General features: G+C 35.1%; 2 protein-coding genes across 4 annotated transcripts in view; one reads left to right on the top strand and one right to left on the bottom strand.

Moving 5' to 3' along the window:
* LOC112055854 (oxysterol-binding protein-related protein 1) overlaps nucleotides 1–18,408 on the top strand; it is a 33,506-nt gene extending 15,098 nt beyond the window's left edge. For both annotated transcript variants that reach the window (XM_024096129.2, XM_052882246.1), the window contains 8 exons: nucleotides 1,817–2,037; nucleotides 7,219–7,334; nucleotides 8,007–8,149; nucleotides 8,579–8,779; nucleotides 10,343–10,541; nucleotides 11,097–11,213; nucleotides 11,308–11,522; nucleotides 12,286–18,408. In XM_024096129.2, the coding sequence (XP_023951897.1) occupies nucleotides 1,817–2,037; nucleotides 7,219–7,334; nucleotides 8,007–8,149; nucleotides 8,579–8,779; nucleotides 10,343–10,541; nucleotides 11,097–11,213; nucleotides 11,308–11,522; nucleotides 12,286–12,394 (1,321 nt within the window). In that variant the 3' untranslated portion in view covers nucleotides 12,395–18,408. The remainder of the gene's footprint in view (nucleotides 1–1,816; nucleotides 2,038–7,218; nucleotides 7,335–8,006; nucleotides 8,150–8,578; nucleotides 8,780–10,342; nucleotides 10,542–11,096; nucleotides 11,214–11,307; nucleotides 11,523–12,285) is intronic.
* LOC112055852 (estradiol 17-beta-dehydrogenase 11) overlaps nucleotides 17,953–20,376 on the bottom strand; it is a 38,382-nt gene continuing 35,958 nt past the window's right edge. For both annotated transcript variants that reach the window (XM_052882267.1, XM_024096128.2), the window contains one exon: nucleotides 17,953–20,299. In XM_052882267.1, the coding sequence (XP_052738227.1) occupies nucleotides 20,225–20,299 (75 nt within the window). In that variant the 3' untranslated portion in view covers nucleotides 17,953–20,224. The remainder of the gene's footprint in view (nucleotides 20,300–20,376) is intronic.

Below are 20,376 nucleotides of genomic sequence, written 5' to 3'. Positions count from 1 at the left end.
CTGGATATGAGTATCCGGGCTAAGAATTTATTGCAAACCAACCAGCAACATCACATGTTGCTGGTTTTACACCCTTACTGCTTTAGAGAACGCTTTAAGCTGTCGTTCCTGATAATTATCATGAACAATTAAGTAACTATCATCTGCTAAGGATCATCACCCTCCACCAACCCACAGAGAATTGTTCTAAAGTTGGAAACACAAGTAGTCTCAAGATGCTTCCAAGAGATAATGAGACAACTTCGTCTACTTTTTCGATATTATAGGAGGAAAGAGAGAGCTGTATACAAAAGCTCGTTATCTCCTGGCGCGCATTTAGTTGTATGACAACTGTCTTAGAGTTCTGAGAATCATACCAGCCGATGGAAGTCCACTGCAAGACTTCCAAACATCACGATCCTGAGCCGCCTGCTTCCAGCGAATCTCTGCGACTCGCTTGATGTCGTCAGTCCACTTGGTGGGGAGTCGACTACACTGCGCTTTCTAGTGCGAGATCACCATTCCAGCACGTTGCGAGTAATCTAGCTCTGCGCTGACCAACCCGCATGCCCAGCGTGGTCAGTACTGGGCAAAAGTTTATGATATACCGTAAAAACGTAACACTCATCGTTTGGGAATCCATAATTTCTAAATTAGTCGCTTCTTGCCAAGAATTGGCTACTCTAGTTTACGGCTTACGAATACAATATTTTTTTAAAGATGTGTGAATCGAATGTAAATGTTACCTCTAGGATTTGATATTTAATCATACCTGCAAGACAACTTACACAGCATCAAAACAAAACAGCAATAAAAAGTGTCATCGTCAAGCAGCTCTCCAGCTAAACCTTCAGATTCAATACGAATTTACAAGAGGCAATCACTTTATTTCCTGCAAGTTCATCAATAATCTCGTAAGCCAATAAATACTACTCTAGAAAAACCGTATCTCCCGGGAGATGTACTGTAGCGGGTGACTATTGATCGGAGACGCGACCTTGAGGCCAGCTCCCCTCCCACCGAACGATGTTTACACTTCTCTTGAAAGAAAACTTCACAGAACTTGTAACATAACAGTGAAAACAATTGAAGATAATTTGAATCGCTTTTAAAGGTCAGTGAGCAGGTAAAATTATTGGAAATCTTGAGAACTCTTAAAGTTATTAATTAAATTTTGGATTATTTACTTTTGTTAGCGTTATAGTATAGAAAGTAATTGGGTCTGAAGCCATTAAATGTTTAAGGGGGATCTTTAAAGTTTTTAATGAGTAATTCAGGAACTAAATAGCCTCTCTCTTTATATTAAAGGCTATATTATGGGAAGTTATACCCACTACGATGCTCCAATATGGGTCGGCGAGTTTAGGGTTACAATTAGTATTTAACGATCGACAAGCTAACCCACTAACTTTGACGTATGTTACTTGACTTAGAATAAATTGAGATTCTCTGTAACCAATGTCATCCGGTACCTACTGACAATCCTTCGTGGATATCATACAATAGGTACTTACATGACATTATTCAGTTGATTTGATGTTTATTTTGATAGGTTGTTAATAAAGACCAAATTAGTGACCAGCGGCTGACCTATTTGTCAGCTGATGTATATGCTAATGACCGGGACTGACAACTACCGTAATCTCCGAGGCACAGGGTGTAAAACCACCAACTTCCTAGCTCCGGGAATTTGCACTGAAAGCTTGTAAGAAAGACAAGCTCAATTTTTCAACGCTAGACCCTCGGTAACGGAAAGATACTCGGATCCGAAGTCACATAAACGGGAACAACGAGGCATTATTCTTTAAACATGTTAATATAACTGTTTGTTTTCCAGGACCTCTCTCCCAGTGGCCCAGTTCAGTCGAGGCGACTTCTCCCTCTGGTCGGTTCTGAAGAACTGCGTGGGCAAGGAGCTCTCGAAGATCACCATGCCGGTGGTGTTCAACGAACCACTGTCGTTCCTGCAGCGGATGCTGGAGTACTTGGAGTACGCTCATCTGCTCAGGATGGCGTCGGAGCAAACGGACCCAGTTGCTCGGATGGAATATATTGCTGGTAAGTTTATTGAATAATCCACACTAATATTATATTGGCGAAAAGTAAAACTGTCTGCGAGACAGTCACTTTTTCCATTGCCTATGAGATAGTAAGTGGCAAATTTGGCACCGTTTAACAGCTGAACAAATTTTAATGAATTCTGCTGAAAAGATAAATTAGACCACATAGCAAATATAGAATACGACCTATAAGACTTTTTGAAGACGAGGATTACCGGGATCGACTACTTATCGTGATTTCCGACGCACAGGGGTATAAGACCCATACCAGGGATATATTCCACCACCGGAGTGAGAATAAGAATATACTGAAAAAAAATCTTAAAAGAAAGTAAAACCAAGTACTTCAGGACTCGAAAGCAGATCGATCTATTTAGAATCCAAATAGGTTGACCAATGGACTGTCGTAGCAAATGTCAGCAGTCTTCGACGATTTAAAGATCCATAATCGTCTGAAAAATAGCATTGCTGATAAAATTAAACTTAAAACTTATTTTAAGGACAAATAAACAGGCTTATATTCATCCCATTGCATTAATTGAATTTAAAAAGAGCAAATAAAACTATGAAGACAATCAACGTAAAGTATAAATATCGTGTATTCTTTGACTTTAAGTATAGCACGAAGCTATTTCATATAATCATCCGAATTTAACCGAGTTAAGATTACGTACCTATATTATGCTACACCCGAAAAGCGTACCGCGATCGATAAATACCAGGTAAATACAATTCCCAACACAAAGGCTTTTCAATTTATCGAGAGTATAACTTTTTCAAGAATCCTGAGTCTACAACAAACAGGCGTTAGGTACCTATTTATATAAAGGAATTCTCAAATGGCTTGGGTCCTCTAAGTCCCTCCCAGTAACTGTCACATAAATGTAAATCTCTCATTAAGATCCGCATGTTTAAGCCATTTTTATTTCTACCCTCCTATTTAAATTTTAAATTAGGATAAAAATCCAGATTGCTTAAGGAATCACAAGAAATTACGAAAAAGCTTTAGCTTCATTGTAGAAGACAGATTCATTGTAAACTTTTTAGATTCCTTGGAATAATGAAGGTTTCTTAAAAGCTGTTTTTTTTTGTTTTGCTTATATGTATAACTATTTTAATTATTCTTTCAGCGGGTAGCATAGTCTATATTTTATCATCGTATTTTTACGGGAACAGGAACTATTTGGGTAAAATTGCGGGCATTTAAATAAATAAATTAATGGAAAAGCGTCAAAAAGCCATTAACAAGGTTAAAGTTACGGATCACGCAATTGTAAGCGTTCAACGGAATAATGAATGACTTGGAAATTTCGTGTGAAAAGCTCTTCGTGACATTTTCCTCTGAACATGGGTTATATAATTAATTACAGTTTTGTTCAAAGCCACCGGAACGTGTTGCATATTTTCGTTTGACATTGAACTATTAAACAAGTCCTTGTTTTAAAGTGGTTCATTAGGCTATCTGATTAAGCTCTTTCTAATGGATTCATTTGGTATTGGATTTTTTAAATTTACCTTTAATTTTCTTCGGATACTTCGCCTTCTTTCATTCCTTCATGTACTAATTGTATTGTGTATTATATATCTTCTAGATTTATAATAACATTCTCTTTATCATGAAGTTATTGTTACCTCCTATTTGTATAATATTTTTAATAACTCGTGATTGATTGATAAAATCGGATTCTTAATCGAGACTCGGTTCATTATTTGTTAAACTAAAATGAACGAAGCGAATTACAGAACGTCGGAAGCGAATGTTATACCGAAATGAATAAAGTGGATGGCTCACCTAATCTCAAATGTATAACTGTCACATATGGAAACTTAACAAATTAAGCGCTTTAATGTGCTGTGATCTACAATGCACTGACATGAAGCATAAGTGTTTTACCCACTATGCATGTAATTATCAGCATACCTAGGTACTGCTTAGAGGCAGAAAAGGACGACGGTAATATTTCCTTGAACGAGCCCTGTAACAAAGGACAAAATGTTTCGCACTTACTTAAAATGTGTCATATATTCTGTGACCTCAATACTCTCTTTGCAAAGACCTTCTGTAACTTCTTGCGTTGCTTATATGGCACTATTGTTCTTTGATCCATAACAGTCGTTCAAAGTGCCTATACTCACTGTCGTACCACGTTACTTGCTTCCAAGTTCCAGCTCAGTTTCACTACATTGAGAAACTCGTCTATATACAACTTGTAAAATGTATTTGTATTCATAACCACGCTGTCTCATTCTCCCTTAATGTTCCAAAGCAGCTTACCATGCACTGTATTTACTTGTACACTGAAGTACTGATTACTTCAGTGTACCTAGCGTAGTTTCATTCATTACCTAACATGTACACTTGTAGACCTAAGATTAAATTAAAACCTACCTAATTAGGTGTTGTGAAATAATAGGTAATTGTAGATATTCGGCAACCTAAAACACAGAATACATATTTACAAGCTAAGTATAAACATAACATACCTATTTTATTTTCTAAACTAGAAACTACTAATGTATGTAGAAGCACAGTACAATAGTGAACATGATCATTATTAGAGAAACGAAGCCACAGCGCGGTTTCAACAAGTAGCTTCCTCCTCGGAATGCAATTCATTCTTCCAGAACAATCGTTTCTAGTTCGCCCCTTAGCTATTTTCTTTTCATCTTTGCTCGTTGTTACTTAGACGCAAAACAATGTAACAACATGGTTTAGGGCTTACGGAGACATTGTTCCGTTCTGTTTACATATTTATGGCTATATAATACATTTATGCACAAATATTAATTACGATCATTGAAAAAATGGTGTTAAAAGTAATACCCAGTAGTTAAAATTTTTTGGTTAATTGACGTATTCGTGCGTCCTATAAATTTTAGATAGACTAGCGGACGCCTGCGACTTCGTCCGCCCTTAGACATCTTTAATCCATCCCTTACAGTAGAAATGGAGTAACTTCTCCCGTTTTCTCAACATTTCCCTTCACTGCGGTCCTATTGATCAGAGCGTTATGAAAAGTATACTATAACCTGCCCAGGAGTATGAAGAATAATTGTACGAAGTTTCGTTAAAATCCGCCGAGTAGTTTTAGTTTCTATAACGAACATACTGACAGACAGACGAAAATTTTACTGATTTCATTTTTAGCATCAGATGTTAATTGATGCCTAAAAATCCCTGATAGTTATTTTGGAAATATATTTCATGTCAGAATTTACCTCTCTACAGATTTATTATAATTAAAGATAACTAATTGTTTTTATTTGTATTTTATTAGAACAATCGATTAATATGTTTTCTGTGCTAATATTTCGTTTTTTTTACCTTCCGTTTCCGATTTAAATCTTTTCAGTTTTGATTTTCTGATCATGGATTATATCGTAAAGAAATCAGTTTTATGTTTATAGGTTTTGTTAAATTTTGTTTAATTCAAAATCAGACTTATCCAAATTCGGATTAATTATGACGAAATCTACTATAATGTTCCGTGGAACAATTTCATTATTTCAGACATCTCTTAATACTTACTTTAGAAATATATTTTCTCTTAGCTATATTCAAGCAAATATCTCTTTGTGAACTAGTTACGCTTCCGGGGTAAGTAGCTGCGAAGATAAAATACAATAGCTCTAATACTTTGACAGAAGAAAGAAAAGATCTTTATTTTTAAGTAATGCCACATATCACATAAAATCTAAATTATAACATATTATGGCTTAACTGTCCACTCAAACAGTGGAGCACTAAAGAATGCCCTGTAATATGTGGCACAACCTAGAAAAAGGCCCCAACTCAGCATTTTGCCGCATACTTTCAATAAAAAAAGTATGCAGCACTGATTTTCAGTTAGGACCCAGTTCAGGTGCCGCCACGCACACAGTTCAACACTTAACGTTATTAAACTATTAAATAACTATTAAATACAATTATTAAGAACTAATTAAAACTAACTAGGTAGACACATTGATTTAGAAAAAAAAAAAAACAGAAAACTTAAACATAACGATGAAAAACAAAATTAATGATACAAATAAAAATTACCTGCAATATAATTATGTATACTTTTTTTTTTTTTTGTTAAGAACTCTTTTTACTAATTTATAGATAACTAAATACTTGTGACAGTGCCCTAGAGTGAAGACAGTGAAGACAGTGAAGACAGTGCCCTAGAGCTGAGTTTAAGTCTGTCTTTAACGTCGTAATGAATTTTATTGTTCTACGAGAGTAGCTTTACTTGCAGCTTCTTCTGGTTTATTTCTTTTTCAGAGACTAACTCCCGAATAATGTCTTAAATATCTGGAATTGTTTTTCTGATGTAACTATTTTTAATTGCAATTATTTACGACTTCCTCCACGTAGGTACATGATAAACCTACAATCTATAAAATACAAAAGAAACCGGTGACAGTAAACCGTATTTTTTGTAGTAAAACAGCTATTATTACTTACTTTACAAGTTACATACATAATTATTATAATGATAGATTTTTACTTTTATAAGAATGTAATTACTGAATAACAATGACACTGTTGGGTTCGTGTCATTACTTATACATTTAAGTAAATCTTCAACGAAAATAAAAACAAGGATTTACTAATTCATCAATTAGTTTATTATTAACTATATTTCGAAAATCTAGGTACATAATAATATAAAGGTAAATAAGGTCAGCGGCTGTTGTTACCTACTAGTATCAAAATTGCTTCTTTAGGTTATTGAAACACAAGTAATTCCTGTACCTAGTTTTAGGTACCAGCACGGCTATTCTTTAACGATTTAACTCGCAAGGGCGAGTTTCGAATTTACCGCTATCTTTCTCATTCTATAGTAGAGAGTAAGAGGTGAAATCGAAACTCGGACTTGCAAGTTATAAAAATATCGTTACAGAATAGCCTACATTACTACATTTAAGTAAATCTTCAAAGAAAATAAAAACAAGGATTAACTAATTCATGAATTAGTTTATTATTAACTATATTTCAAAAATCTAGGTACATAATAATATAAAGCTAAAAAAGGTCAGCGACTGTTGTTACCAACAAGTATCAAACTTCTTTAGGTTATTGAAACACAAGTAATTCCTGTAGTTTTAGGTACCAGGTCACCACAGAACAAACCTTCTTCTACTAATATACCTAGCTATGATACAGAAACCGTTATTTTCTTATTTATTTCAGCCTTCGCAGTGAGCGCTCTTGCTTCGAATTGGGAGCGTTTGGGGAAGCCATTCAACCCTCTTCTCGGAGAAACCTATGAGCTTGAAAGGCCAGAATTTCGAGCTGTTTGTGAACAGGTACGAAGTTAGAGCAACACTTTAGTAGAATGAACAGTGGTTGTCTCTAGAATTGCGGTCAACCCTTTAAAGGATGATCTACGAGTATTTTAGCTATTAGAACCTACGAAAGAATTAATAAAAGAGCTAAGAACTGTTAAAGTAGGTATCTATAATCTAATAGAGTTCAAAAAGGTTTCATCAGACTAGGATAATTATATATGTAGAAAATTAAAAGATGTAAAAGAAAACTTTCCTGGTGACCTTTTAATTTTTCCATGATACTTTCCAATTTTAACCCTCGTTATAAATTATACCGCTCGAGTTGTCACAAAAGTAACACAAGATGATTACAAAACTCTGCGTCAAAGCTTTTGCCTTTTCTTTGTGAACCCTCGCAATTTACGTTTACTTGGTCTTTTATTATATTCTTACATTTTTGATGGAGTTTACCTTAGTTTAACAAACAATTTTGATACCTTATATGAAAATTATTTGTTAAGAAGAGTAAAATCCTATCTAAGCGTTACCAAAATGCGTTCCGTATTAACAATAGTGTGTGTATTTTATTATGTAATTGAGAAGTAAACACCAGTCATGCGTTGGGACTGATACACATATTCAATATTATCGTTACAATAATCTTTTCCTTATCTACATTTTCTAAAGTTAATTTTGTGATTGATTGCTCAGGTTTCACATCATCCGCCAGTTTCTGCTTTCCACGCCGACAGTCCTCACTTCGTCTTCCACGGGTCTGTACATCCCAAGCTGAAGTTCTGCGGCAAAAGTGTCGAGATTCAGCCCAAAGGACACGTCACGGTGGAATTGCCAAGGTAGAATTAAACGTCTACATTCTGTTGATTAAATTTTATATAATTACTGGCGCTCGCTTCTTAATTAAACCAGATTAAATAACAGTACAAGATTAAATCTAATCTTCATTTATTGTTGATGAAATTTACCAATTAGATTTCCTTTCGTTGAAAGGTTGTTTTTATTAAGATTGTTCTTTAAAATAAATATAAGGTTATAAATTAAGTTTTGTTTGTTTCTTAGGGTACATATATTAAGTTTTGTTTGTTTGTTTGAAAATATTGAGAGCCTTTTTTGCTCAGTTTTGCAGTTCATCAGCATTCATTTGTTGTCATGAGGGACTGGGTTGGGAAAAAATCTAACATCATCTGAAGATGTTTTTATGAGTTGAGTAATGCGTTCTGGGTTGTTGTCACCTGAACATGTTTCTTCGGTTCTATGGTTCTCAGGTGGGGGGAAGCTTACACCTGGACCAACGTGAACTGCTGCGTGCACAACGTGATCGTGGGCAAGCTGTGGATCGAGCAGTACGGCGCCATGGAGGTGACCTGCCACGGCGGCGCGGGGCTCAAGGCCAACCTCGCCTTCAAGCCCGCGGGCTTCAACAACAGGGACTTGCACAGGGTCGACGGTTTTATTGTAGACCAACAGTGAGTCACCTTTTGGAATTTATATAATTTTTTTAAACGTCATGATCTCTACCTTCGACTCAGAGGGCGTATCGCCATGGAAGTTTTATATTAGTATATAGTTATGAAGGACGACGATGTTGATTGGTATATTTATTCACTTTACTTATTATAACAATTGTACATGGATATAAAATAAAAGGACTATCAAAGTGATGATACGGTGTGAAAATGGAGAAACGGTAAAGATGTAAATGGATGGGCGAAACAATATATCCACGCATGCGTGGTCGAGGGAATTCTAAATATGAAATGAATCTGGAATGTGAATGTAGATGGCCCAACCTAAAGTGGGCGAACGAAAGAGTTCGTTCGCCACAGGCGTAGGATCTAATCGCGGTCCGAGGGATGCACCTTCAACTTTTTAGTTATGTGCATTTTAAGAAATTAAATATCAAGTGTCTCAAATTATAAAGAAGGAGCATCTCGTCTAATCTAATCTAATCGTGCATACTTACCTGAGAATTCTTATTTCTCAAGTGTGTGAAGTCTGCCGATACACATTAGGCCAGCATGGTGGACTATTAGCCTAATCCCTCTCATTCTGAGATTAGACTCGTGCTTAACAGTGAGCCGAATATGAAATTATAGAAAACACTATTAAAAATTCTTATAAAAATCCAATCCCCCGCTGACTGGACTTAGTGCCTAAATAACCGGTTTGGAATATTCTCACTCTCGTCTCTTTTGTACCCGAAATTTCAACAAAAAACGCCTTAGTTTTATTTTAAAAACAATCTCTATTTGACAGACTTCAGCTATCTAAATAACACGTAAATTGTTCTAATAATCATTGGCGTATCTAGGATTATTTCCTAGGGTGGGCCTGGCCCCAGACATCAAGTCTATTATTAGTATCTTAGTAGAATTCCAAAATCAAAATCAAAATTCATTTATTTCAAGTAGGCTCAATTTACAAGCACTTTTGACACGTCAGTTGACTATTTGTAAAGATTCTACCACCGGTTCGGAAGGCAGGTTATGCTGAGAAAATACCGGCAAGAAACTCAACAGTTGCTCTTATGAAATGAAAAAGTCATACAGTATTATAATTTACAATTGATAACAATTACAATTTCTTATAGTTTTACTTCCTGTATGAAGGTGGAAGCTGATCCAATGTGTAGTAACCTCGACAAGTAAATGTTTTTTAACATATTGCTTAAAGTTGTGCATGCGCAAGTCCATCACAGTCTTAGGGATCTTGTTATAGAAGAGTACACCCAAACTTACAAAAGATTTTTTAACTCTTTGGAGACGATACGCAGAAATAACTAATTTATGCCCGTGTCTAGTAAGACGTGGGTTTAAATCTCCTTTTCGTTTGTACAAATTAATATTTTGTCTTACATAGACTATACTGCTAAATATATACTGACAGGCTACTGTTAATATGCCTATTTCTTTAAACTTTTGACGAAGGGACTCGCGTGATTTTAGTTGATATATTGGTAGCCCAGAATCCTAGGGTAGGCACGGCCCATCCGGCCAACCCGCTATATACGCCTATGCTAACAATTTCAGCAAGAAACGGCTTCGTTTCCTGTACGGCAAGTGGACGGAGTACATCAAATGCTGCAGCGCGGCCGCTCACGACCAGTGGGCCAAGGAGCGCGGGGAAGAGGCCGGGCCCCAACAGACTCCCTCGCACACCCCCAAGAAAGTGCTCGCTAAGCTCAACAGTTTCAAGGTCGGGGCCTTGCGGTCGATGTCTATACAGGATGTAAGTGGAAACTGAAAATAATGATTATTATAACTAGGCATAGGTTACTTATATCAGTTTACTATGGTTGAGAATGATCCTGATGGTTGAGTCATCTAAAACTTGAAGTTTACTTGCCAATATGAGAACAGCTGTTATATTCTGACACTCCCAAGAAAGTCGCTAAGCTCAAGGTCAGACAGGTTCAATGTTTATACAGGGTGTAAGCGATCAAAATCATATACCTACAATTAGGTATTTGCTTTTTGGAACGAAGTTCTATGTGATACATCGCTTACAGTAGACGGAACTGGCAGATTTCGTCTCGTAACGCAAAAGGTTCAAAGCAAGAAACTACAGTAGCAGAGATTATTAGAAAGGGAAAATGTAGACGGATAATCGCTTTACTTTAACGGATAATAGCTTTACAGAGATTAATTTATACACCAAAACACTTCTTCGCTAAAACTTAAATAAATTAACGAAAATGATTTTTGTATTTCAAATCTTAATACTGTTATTTTGCGTGAGGAAATTTTCGTGAATTAATTTTGAACTTTATATTTTTCTATTCAGAACGACGAACCCGAAAACTCCGAAGATGTGCCAAAGCCTGACGAATCCTACAACATCGACATTCCGGACTCAATCACACTTTGGGAAGCACGCGCGAGACCCAGCAATAGTGCACAAGTAATCGACTTAGACTTTAAGTTAAACCTACCTATAATAAAGCCAAGTTCGATGTGGAATGTTTATCAACAATCAAATTAAAAATTATTTCCAGTATTACCAGTTCACGGAGTTTGCGATGTCCCTCAACGAGATGGAGAGGGACATGAAAGGGCAGCTCTGTCCGACGGACAGCCGCCTGCGCCCCGACATCCGGCTGCTGGAGCAGGGAGACATTGATGGTGCCGCTGCAGAGAAGACACGGCTCGAGGAGAAGCAGCGGAGCGCGAGGAAGGTGTTTAAGAAGAGTGTGGATGGCTTCCAACCACGGTAATTTGCCATCTATGCTAATATTATAAAGCTAAAAAGTTTGATTGTTTGGTTGAACACGCTCAGAAACTGGTCCGATTTGAAAAATTCTTTCAGTGTTAGATAGCCCATTTATCGAAAAAGGCTATATTTACTAAGATATTATCTATATCCTCGTATTCCTACGGAAACGGGAACCACGGGGGTGAAACCGCGCGGCGTCAGATAGTATTAAATAAATTTTTTTGCAAATCTTTTAGATATAACCAATATCCCTTCGAGTTGGTGGAAAAGACTGTGCTAGGGCTCGATGTTGAACCTGGCTTCTTTACCGTTTAGCAATTGAGGCTATTTTAATCTTAGCATTCTATAGATTCAGCGCGGATGCCGGGTCCAAATACGGCAGAGAAAATGATGCACCTCACTTCCCCGCACGCAAGATTTCACACCCGCGCAGTCTTTCCCCCGTCGCCCGCATATCATGGGAGTGTCATCAACGAACTTGCTATAGTAGACCTGTGACTACGCTCGTAGGCTTAAAACATTCTCCTATATACCTCTTGTTGTTCTCAAAAAATACCTTTTTTTGTCTCTTAAAACAAAAAATGTTTATGATATTTCGTAATAGTAATAAGTTTTAAAAGATCTGATATTTTGCTATTTGGCCACCTCTAACGAATAGACAAGAATACCTTATCTTTTACGAATAGATAATACGATTTTCCAAGGGAAGCTTAGGTCTGGTATTGTAGAGTTGAAGTAAACATTTTATTGAATGTTTCAGATGGTTCAGTCAAGGCACGAATCCGTACACAAAGCAAGAAGACTGGCTCTACAACGGGGGCTACTGGGACCGCAACTACCAACATTTGAAAGACATCGATATATTTTAACGCTTCCATGCTACAAACTGTGTGTAATTCTATTCTATTGTGTTAGAAAAGTTATTTTTTTAATATAATTAGCCCCATGGTGTTAGATTGTACACAAATTCTAAGCTATTAAGTGTTGACAGGTCTAAAAATAGTTCCATCCTTTTTCAACTTGCTCTGCATGAAAAGGATGGTATTACGTTTATTCGCATTTCTCTGCAACGGAACAGGCAAAGATCTTTAACTATACAGCCTAATATGGTAGCCATTTTGAGTAGTTTCGTTCAGGGTTTGTGAGTGATTGTTTAACCAATTAAATAAAATGAAATTTATGAAATAGGTTTATATAAAAGAATATTTACATGTGATACTTAATCGGAGTTTGCTTTATTGAAATAATTCCTATTTCAACTGATTACAAATAATAAGTAACCAGCATATTTTTACTATTTATTGTAAGTACATAGTTATGTTATCCTTTAGTCATATAATGTAAAATGTCTATGAAAGTATTGTCTTTTTTATTTAGAAAGATATCGTACGATTATGAAATTAATTTTTAAAAAGCCGCTTACGTAGCCAAAATGCCAAATATTGTGTTAATTTATTTTTAATTGCCCAGCAATATACGGTTAAACCGTTATTAGAATTTTATTTTTTTATTAAATCATTACAAATACTTATACAATACCTGTAAGATCTATACGATTTTTATACGATGATGATATTATTGTTTCTAGTTATTTTTAATTAAATTAAATGTAAGTCATATTATTTATTTTATTACAATATTTAGGAGTAGGACAATATTTTTTTGTTACTTATCTAATAGATAAAAGCACAAAATTTCTACAAAACAAATATGCTTACCTACTAGAGCTTGGCTACTGAAAGTAGACTGAAAACGCCCGGCAAATTAAAAAAAAACTAAAAAAATCGCATTATTGTATAAAAACATTACTACCTATAAAAACAAATTAAATTGCAAGTATCAAACCGAAGTATTCCCTTTTTTGCACTATGTCTATGGCAATGCCCTCCAATTTTTTTTTTATTTGCTGGACGCACTACATATAGTTTGATTAGTTAAAATCTACCTGAATTTTTAACCGACTTCCAAAAAGGAGGAGGTTCTACGTTCGGCTGTATGTATGTTTTTTTTTTTTTTTTTTTTTTATGTATGTCCAGCGATAATTCCGTCATTTGTGGACCGATTTTGAAAATTCTTTTTTTGTCGTGAAGGGTTTGATTCCAGGGTGGTCCCATTTTTTTCATGTCAGGATCTGATGATGCCATCTTGGAGAAATCGAGGGGAACTTTTGAAAATCGTAGAGACGGCTAGTGCGTTTGTTAGTGTTTCCATAAGGTATTTTAAACCACTACAATTTTATGAAGGTCTGGAGTTGGTCTGATGATGGAGCCGATACACAGACTATGGAACTCGTCAACGATTTACAGCAGGTACCTTTTGTTTGGGCTTAATTTATTTGTATTGATGAGAACTTTCCACCTAGATGGGTTGTGACTGTATTAAGGGTCTGATGATGAAGACGAAGGACAGTGAAGAGAACTTCTCGACGGTTCACAGTAGCTACCTTGTGTTTGGACTTGATAAATTTGTATTGATGAGAACTTTCCACCTAGATGGGTTGTGACTGTATTAAGGGTCTGATGATGAAGACGAAGGACAGTGAAGAGAACTCCTCGACGGTTCACAGTAGCTACCTTGTGTTTGGACTTGATAAATTTGTATTGATGAGAACTTTCCACCTAGATGGGTTGTGACTGTATTAGGGGTCTGGTGAGGAAAACGATGGATAGTTAAGGGAACTCCTCGACGGTTCACAGTAGCTACCTTGTGTTTTGACTTGATAATTTTGTATTGATGAGATCTTTCCACCTGGATAGGTTATGACTGTATTAGAGGTCTGGTGAGGAAAACGAAGGATAGTTAAGGGAACTCCTCGACGGTTCACAGTAGCTACCTTGTGTTTTGACTTGATAATTTTGTATTGATGAGATCTTTCCACCTGGATAGGTTATGACTGTATTAGAGGTCTGGTGATGAAGATGAAGGAGAGTTAAGGGAACTCCTCGACGGTTCACAGTAGCTACCTTGTGTTTGGACTTGATAAATTTTATATTGATGAGAACTTTCCACCCATATGGATTGTGACTGCATAGGGGGTCTGGTGATGAAGACGGAGGACAGTCAGTTCACACTCAGTAGGTGTGCTTACACTAAAAATTAAAAAATAAAAATTTTAATAAAAAAAATTCAACCGACTTCCAACTCAAAAATTAACCTAAACTAAAAAGCAAAAAATAACATCTTACCTATGTGCTACCTTCTGATCAGTTTGAAGGCGGTGCCAGGCCAGTGATGTTTTAATTCAAGCCGTTTAAATTACACAATTTCTGTGGTTCTTTCAGAAACAGCTTTAATTAAAACATGACACTGGATTGGCACCGCCTTCAAACTGATCAGAAGGTAGCACATAGGTAAGATGTTATTTTTTGCTTTTTAGTTTAGGTTAATTTTTGAGTTGGAAGTCGGTTGAATTTTTTTTATTAAAATTTTTAATATTCAATATTTTATTATCAATCTGTATGTAGGTATTTCTCAAAACCCAGAAATGTGCACCGTTTTTATAAATCACGTAAAAGGAATGTAGCGATTTAATTAATACACTATTTGAGGAATGCAAAGGTCAATGAGTAGGTACAATTGATTGGCTAATGAATATTTATGTAATAGTAGATACAATAAGAAATTGAACTTGTGGAATAATTGATTTATTTAACTATTCTTCACGAAAAACCGACAAATCCGAGTGACAACTTCTGTAGATACCTACCTACTGTGCGTTCACACGTTGTATAGCCAGCATTTCCTAACTTCTTGTGGAATGCTTTGGTTTTACAGAGAAAAAGAGAATTTTCCATCGGATTTGGATGACATTGTCACTTATATTGCTCGGTTTTTTTTTTTTTTTTTGTAACTTTGTAACTACTAAGTAACATTCAATAAAATTAGACTTGTGTAAACATTTATTGCTTAGGTACTTTTTTTTTGTGAATCAAAACATTATTCTATTATTTCTTATGACATCATTTTGATGTTTTAAGAAGTAAATAATAATTGTTAAAACAATTCCTACACTGGAGGAAAAATACCTACATTTTTATGTTATTTTCATGTCCAGATATACAAAGGCATCTTTTGTGAAAAAATGTTTAATAATAAAAATGGTGATTTTGGTGGGTAGATTCAAAATATATCTGTATAAAGTACTGTAGCATTTTAAACTTCCAGCTAGATTTTTTATACACATTCAATAAAGCACGTTTTAGACAAAATATAAAGATTATACACAAAGTAATTTAATAAAGGCTTAGTCTTCATATTATTGTGATATTTTCAAGAAAAAAATCTGTAGATTATCGCAGACGGATCTGCCACTTTTTAAGTCGAATTGGAAAAATCTTTTTTTATTTTTGGGGGACAATTCAAAAGGTTGACGAATTGCCAACGCAGATTATTTTGTCAGATTTTCTCCATAACTCACTGAGCTATCTCATGTTCTTCCAACAATTTTTGTTCTATATTTATTAATGAATTTTTATCATTCTGTTAACTAAATTATTAAATTAGCTAATTTTACCATAATTTAGTCACAAATATAGCCAATGTTAGCTGTTAATCTAAAGGCCAGCACTCACTGGAGATGGTAGGCACAGCATATTTTTTTCATTTTGAGCATGGATGCTTAATGCACATAATTATGATTATGATGACTATTTTTAAAAAATGAGAATTGATTCTGTAGTATATGGGACTGCATGTCAACAGCGTGTAGACTGTTGACATGACAAAGTTAAGTTTTATTACCGGATGTTATCAATATTCTGACAGCCGGATGCAGTCTGTATCACGTGGTCATGCCAGTGTCGAACACGATGTCAATATACCAACCGTTGAAGTAATGAGTGTATAAATACAAGCCTCTCGTGACGGTGGGGCTCATTCTAGTATTGCAGCGATAGCAATTAACTTTCACTTAATTGAATACAGTATCTACTCAGTAAAGTAGATACTATATGTCTCTCATTTATTTATTACTTCTTTTTTTTTTAATTTTTAACAATATAAGTATAAAATACAAAACATTATTAAAAAATTATAAAAAAAATTTCACCCTCCCGCTGCGGGACATTTGAGTGCCCAAGCAACCGGTGGTCAGGGCTCCAGAGTGAGGAACCTCCTCACAATACGCGCCGTCTCAAGAATCACTGTCTTTTGTATCCGACTCTTGATCCAACAGTTAAGCGAAAGCTTCTTAAGGTGTTGGTCGAAGCTTTTCGCTCTAAGACCATTGACTGAAACAACTATCGGAACTATAATAGTTAACTCAACATTCCACATGGCGGTAATCTCGTGAGCAAGGTACAAGTATTTTGATACTTTTTCCTTTTCGGCTTTAACCAGATTATCGTCATGTGGAACTGTAATATCATAGACAACATCCTTGACCGGTACGCAGTAAGGTTAGTTCCCTCCTCTGTCGCCCCATAGTACGCTCGCATGACGCTCTCATTGAGTGGACTTATTATTAGTATTCAATTAAGTGTAAGTTAAAAAATTAAGTACCAAGTACCCTTGCAGCTAACGCCAATTTTTCATTTCTCTTCATGGCCCTACGACTATAGTTATGTTCTAGGAATATTATACATATTTTATTTAGTAATTACATACTTGATTGATACCTACTATCTTGTTCCCGACAAGAATGGAGTATAGTCGATAATACAACGCTTGTTGGCTACCTCCAGTGAATTCTCGCCTTAAGAGTAGGTACTTTGTATATAGGTATTTTTGCATTGTCAAAAGAGATAGCGTTCAAAGCCTGATTTAAATCTTGACGCTTTATCTTACAAGAAGTAAACGGTTGTGACAATAGCAATGAAAACACTGCAATTGTGCATGCTGTACTAGGTTATCATAGGCCAGCTATGTGTGCTTCCCAACTGCTATTTGGACGAATAATAGATATTTAAAAAAAAAAACAAAATCTCAATTCGCAGAATTTTATTGTTAGAGATCAGACGGGTGTGTGAAGATTTTAATCGCGCTTTGAAACTTCGCTAGGAATATCAAAGAATTGGATCGAAGTTCTAATTATTAGAAATGAATGTGACATAATTAGATGTTTAATTGAACAAATGTAGAAGGAAAGTTGTCCATAGGGCTTGTGAATATAATTGTAATAGTAAAAATTATCACTTGAAATGTATATCCTAAATAAATAGGACGCCAAATAATTAAAGTGTTTTATTGTTTTTCATCCGAATTTTCACACGATTTTATACTAGTTGATGACACTGCCATGATACGCGGGTGACGGGGAAAAGACTGCGCGGGTGTGAAATCGTGCGTGCGGGGAAGTGAGGTGCATCAGTCATGAGTTTTTCATTCATTGCTACACGCCCCCCGGCCCGCGCGGGCCATCGGGAGTGTTACGAACGAAGTTGCCAAGCTATAGTGTATTAATGAAATATTAATTAAATTAAAACCATCATTATTAAATTATTAGGTATTTATTGTATACTTTCTCTCACTTCACAACCCTTATATAAATAATATCACTTATTCTTGGTTCATTAAAAATATATATAAAATTTTACAAGATTTATATATTAAAATCACATCGAAGTACTTAATTAGTTAGTTTTGAGTACAGACGATACCATTAAAATCCTACTGTTTTCTGTCTAACGGTCAAAGCTCATTAGAGCGATCCGGCACCTAACCTGCACCGCTTTGCCTTGTGACAGCTTGCAGGCGAACTAACCAAGTGACGCTACGGAGTTAATTATGTTGAGCGTACGTCCGCAAAGGTCGAAATAAAGAACTTAAGCACACGAGGCGAGGCGGAGCAGATTGGCTGCCAGATGGCTATAATCAGCTATAGAGTGTCAGTTTCAAAAATATTCAGCAAATTATATTCTATTATTTTTTTAATATAAAATTTCAGTATCTAATTTTTCTGAAATGAAAAAATATCGAAATATTGACATTGACGCTTGAAAAAATGGCACTTTTATCTGAAAATAAACATTTATAGTCAAAATGTATACATAATATCTATATTACAGTCAGTATAAAAATACAGGCACAAGATAAATGTATACGTAAAAAAATAATCAAAATTAATAACTATTGTTGATATTGCACTATTGTTTTTTTTAACAATTAAATAGCTTAGAAATTCAAAAAAAAACATATTTTCCACTTTATTTCTAGTTTTCAGTAAAAAATTATAACTGACATTTAAAATTCCAAGACGCATGTTAATTGATTATTAAATTATTATTGATCAATTGTATGTATATTAAGTTAAATTTTAATATTTATGCCAACAGGTTTAAATGGCAATATCAACAATGCTATTTTTCTCTATCACCATTATTAATAGCATTATAATTATTTATTCTACCTACTTATATCTATATCTAGTTACTAATACATACTTATAAAATTCGTTTATTTACAGTTTCCGAGATCCTAACATTCCTCATTTAAAAAAAAATTGCAGACTGTATTCCATCATTTCGTTAAAAAATTTAAGTAGGTAGGTAAATGAGTAATTATTCACAGAAAAAAAAACGGAAATTTGTGAATTAGACTCATAATTTACCTACTAATTTATTTCATTGATTTTTTTTTCTGTCTGAGTAGGTGCCGATAGCTCCCTGCGGAACCACTACGGCGTCACCGGGGGGGTTAGGTCATTGAATAAACCTTTTTATGTAGGTAATTTAGGTATTCTATAAAAAATGTGTTTTGTGAATTTTATTTTGTTAAAATAATATTTTATTTCTGACTTGGGTCCGAATGAATTCTACATTATTGCCTACTACTACAAAACAGTCGACATAATAAAACAAAATAAAATTATACAAGAAAAAAGTTACTAGAAATTGTACTATAATTTTCCGTTTTAATGATGCACATTGTACCATCACAGTTTAGCAAATATACAGTACAGGTGCACGACCGTAAAGGCAGAAACACACTTATAACAAGGACTGTTCTTTAGTGTTATAAGTGAGTGCCCATTGTTGATTGTGTTTTGTTACATTGTATGTATGACTGTGCTTACACATCCAATATTATTGTACAATTATACTTGATATACATTTATTCAGGTTAATAATGAATAAAAGGATATTATTCTGAATCCGACACTACGCATAGTTACAAGGTATTTGGTAGGTATTACTGCAGTTTTCCCCAAAAATAGCAAAACAAAATTATCACCATCACCAATGAATATGGAATAAATTTTGTTTGATTTTGAACGGACATCAGCAGATAAACATGAACAACAAAACATAATTACTACGCCATATGCTTTTTTACAATAATTACGAAGATAATTGAAATGATGGGAGCTATGTGGAAATGTCGAAGCACACATCCAGTGGTTATGGATGATGGTGGATAACACAACGCATACGAGGCTAAAAACCTGCAAGTAAACATTAAAAAGTTCACGAAGTTTCGAAGTAAACATTTACTGTAGAAAGTATAAGACAAACGTTTGCTGGGGTCTGGGCGATTTTGCTGTTTGCATTAGTTAATTTTTCGCGTAGAACAGCAAAATAAACCCATTATTCATTGTTAATAGCGAATTTTTACAATCTAAAGTAATTGTTGTACAGTAAATATTGTGAATAATATTGATATGTAAACCCAGTATATCTCTCAGCGCAGTTGGTCCTCGGAGTATCCATAACTAAGGCATTTCATACGGTAATGTGATGTAGTTCTCTCGAAGTGATACTACATCACTGCGCCTCCAGCCCGGAGTCAAGGAAGTCTTTGATGTGAAGAGGAACTGACCGTGGGAACACCCGGAACATCTGAAAATGTGAATAGTTTATAATGTTAATAATAATCTCATCGTACAACTGATTCTAGCCCCAATACTGCGGGATCC

Source organism: Bicyclus anynana, chromosome 1 (genome assembly GCF_947172395.1).
Source record: "Bicyclus anynana chromosome 1, ilBicAnyn1.1, whole genome shotgun sequence".
Taxonomy (NCBI): domain Eukaryota; kingdom Metazoa; phylum Arthropoda; class Insecta; order Lepidoptera; family Nymphalidae; genus Bicyclus; species Bicyclus anynana.
Note: the sequence above shows the minus strand (reverse complement) of the source record. Positions and strands in the feature narration are given on the sequence as shown.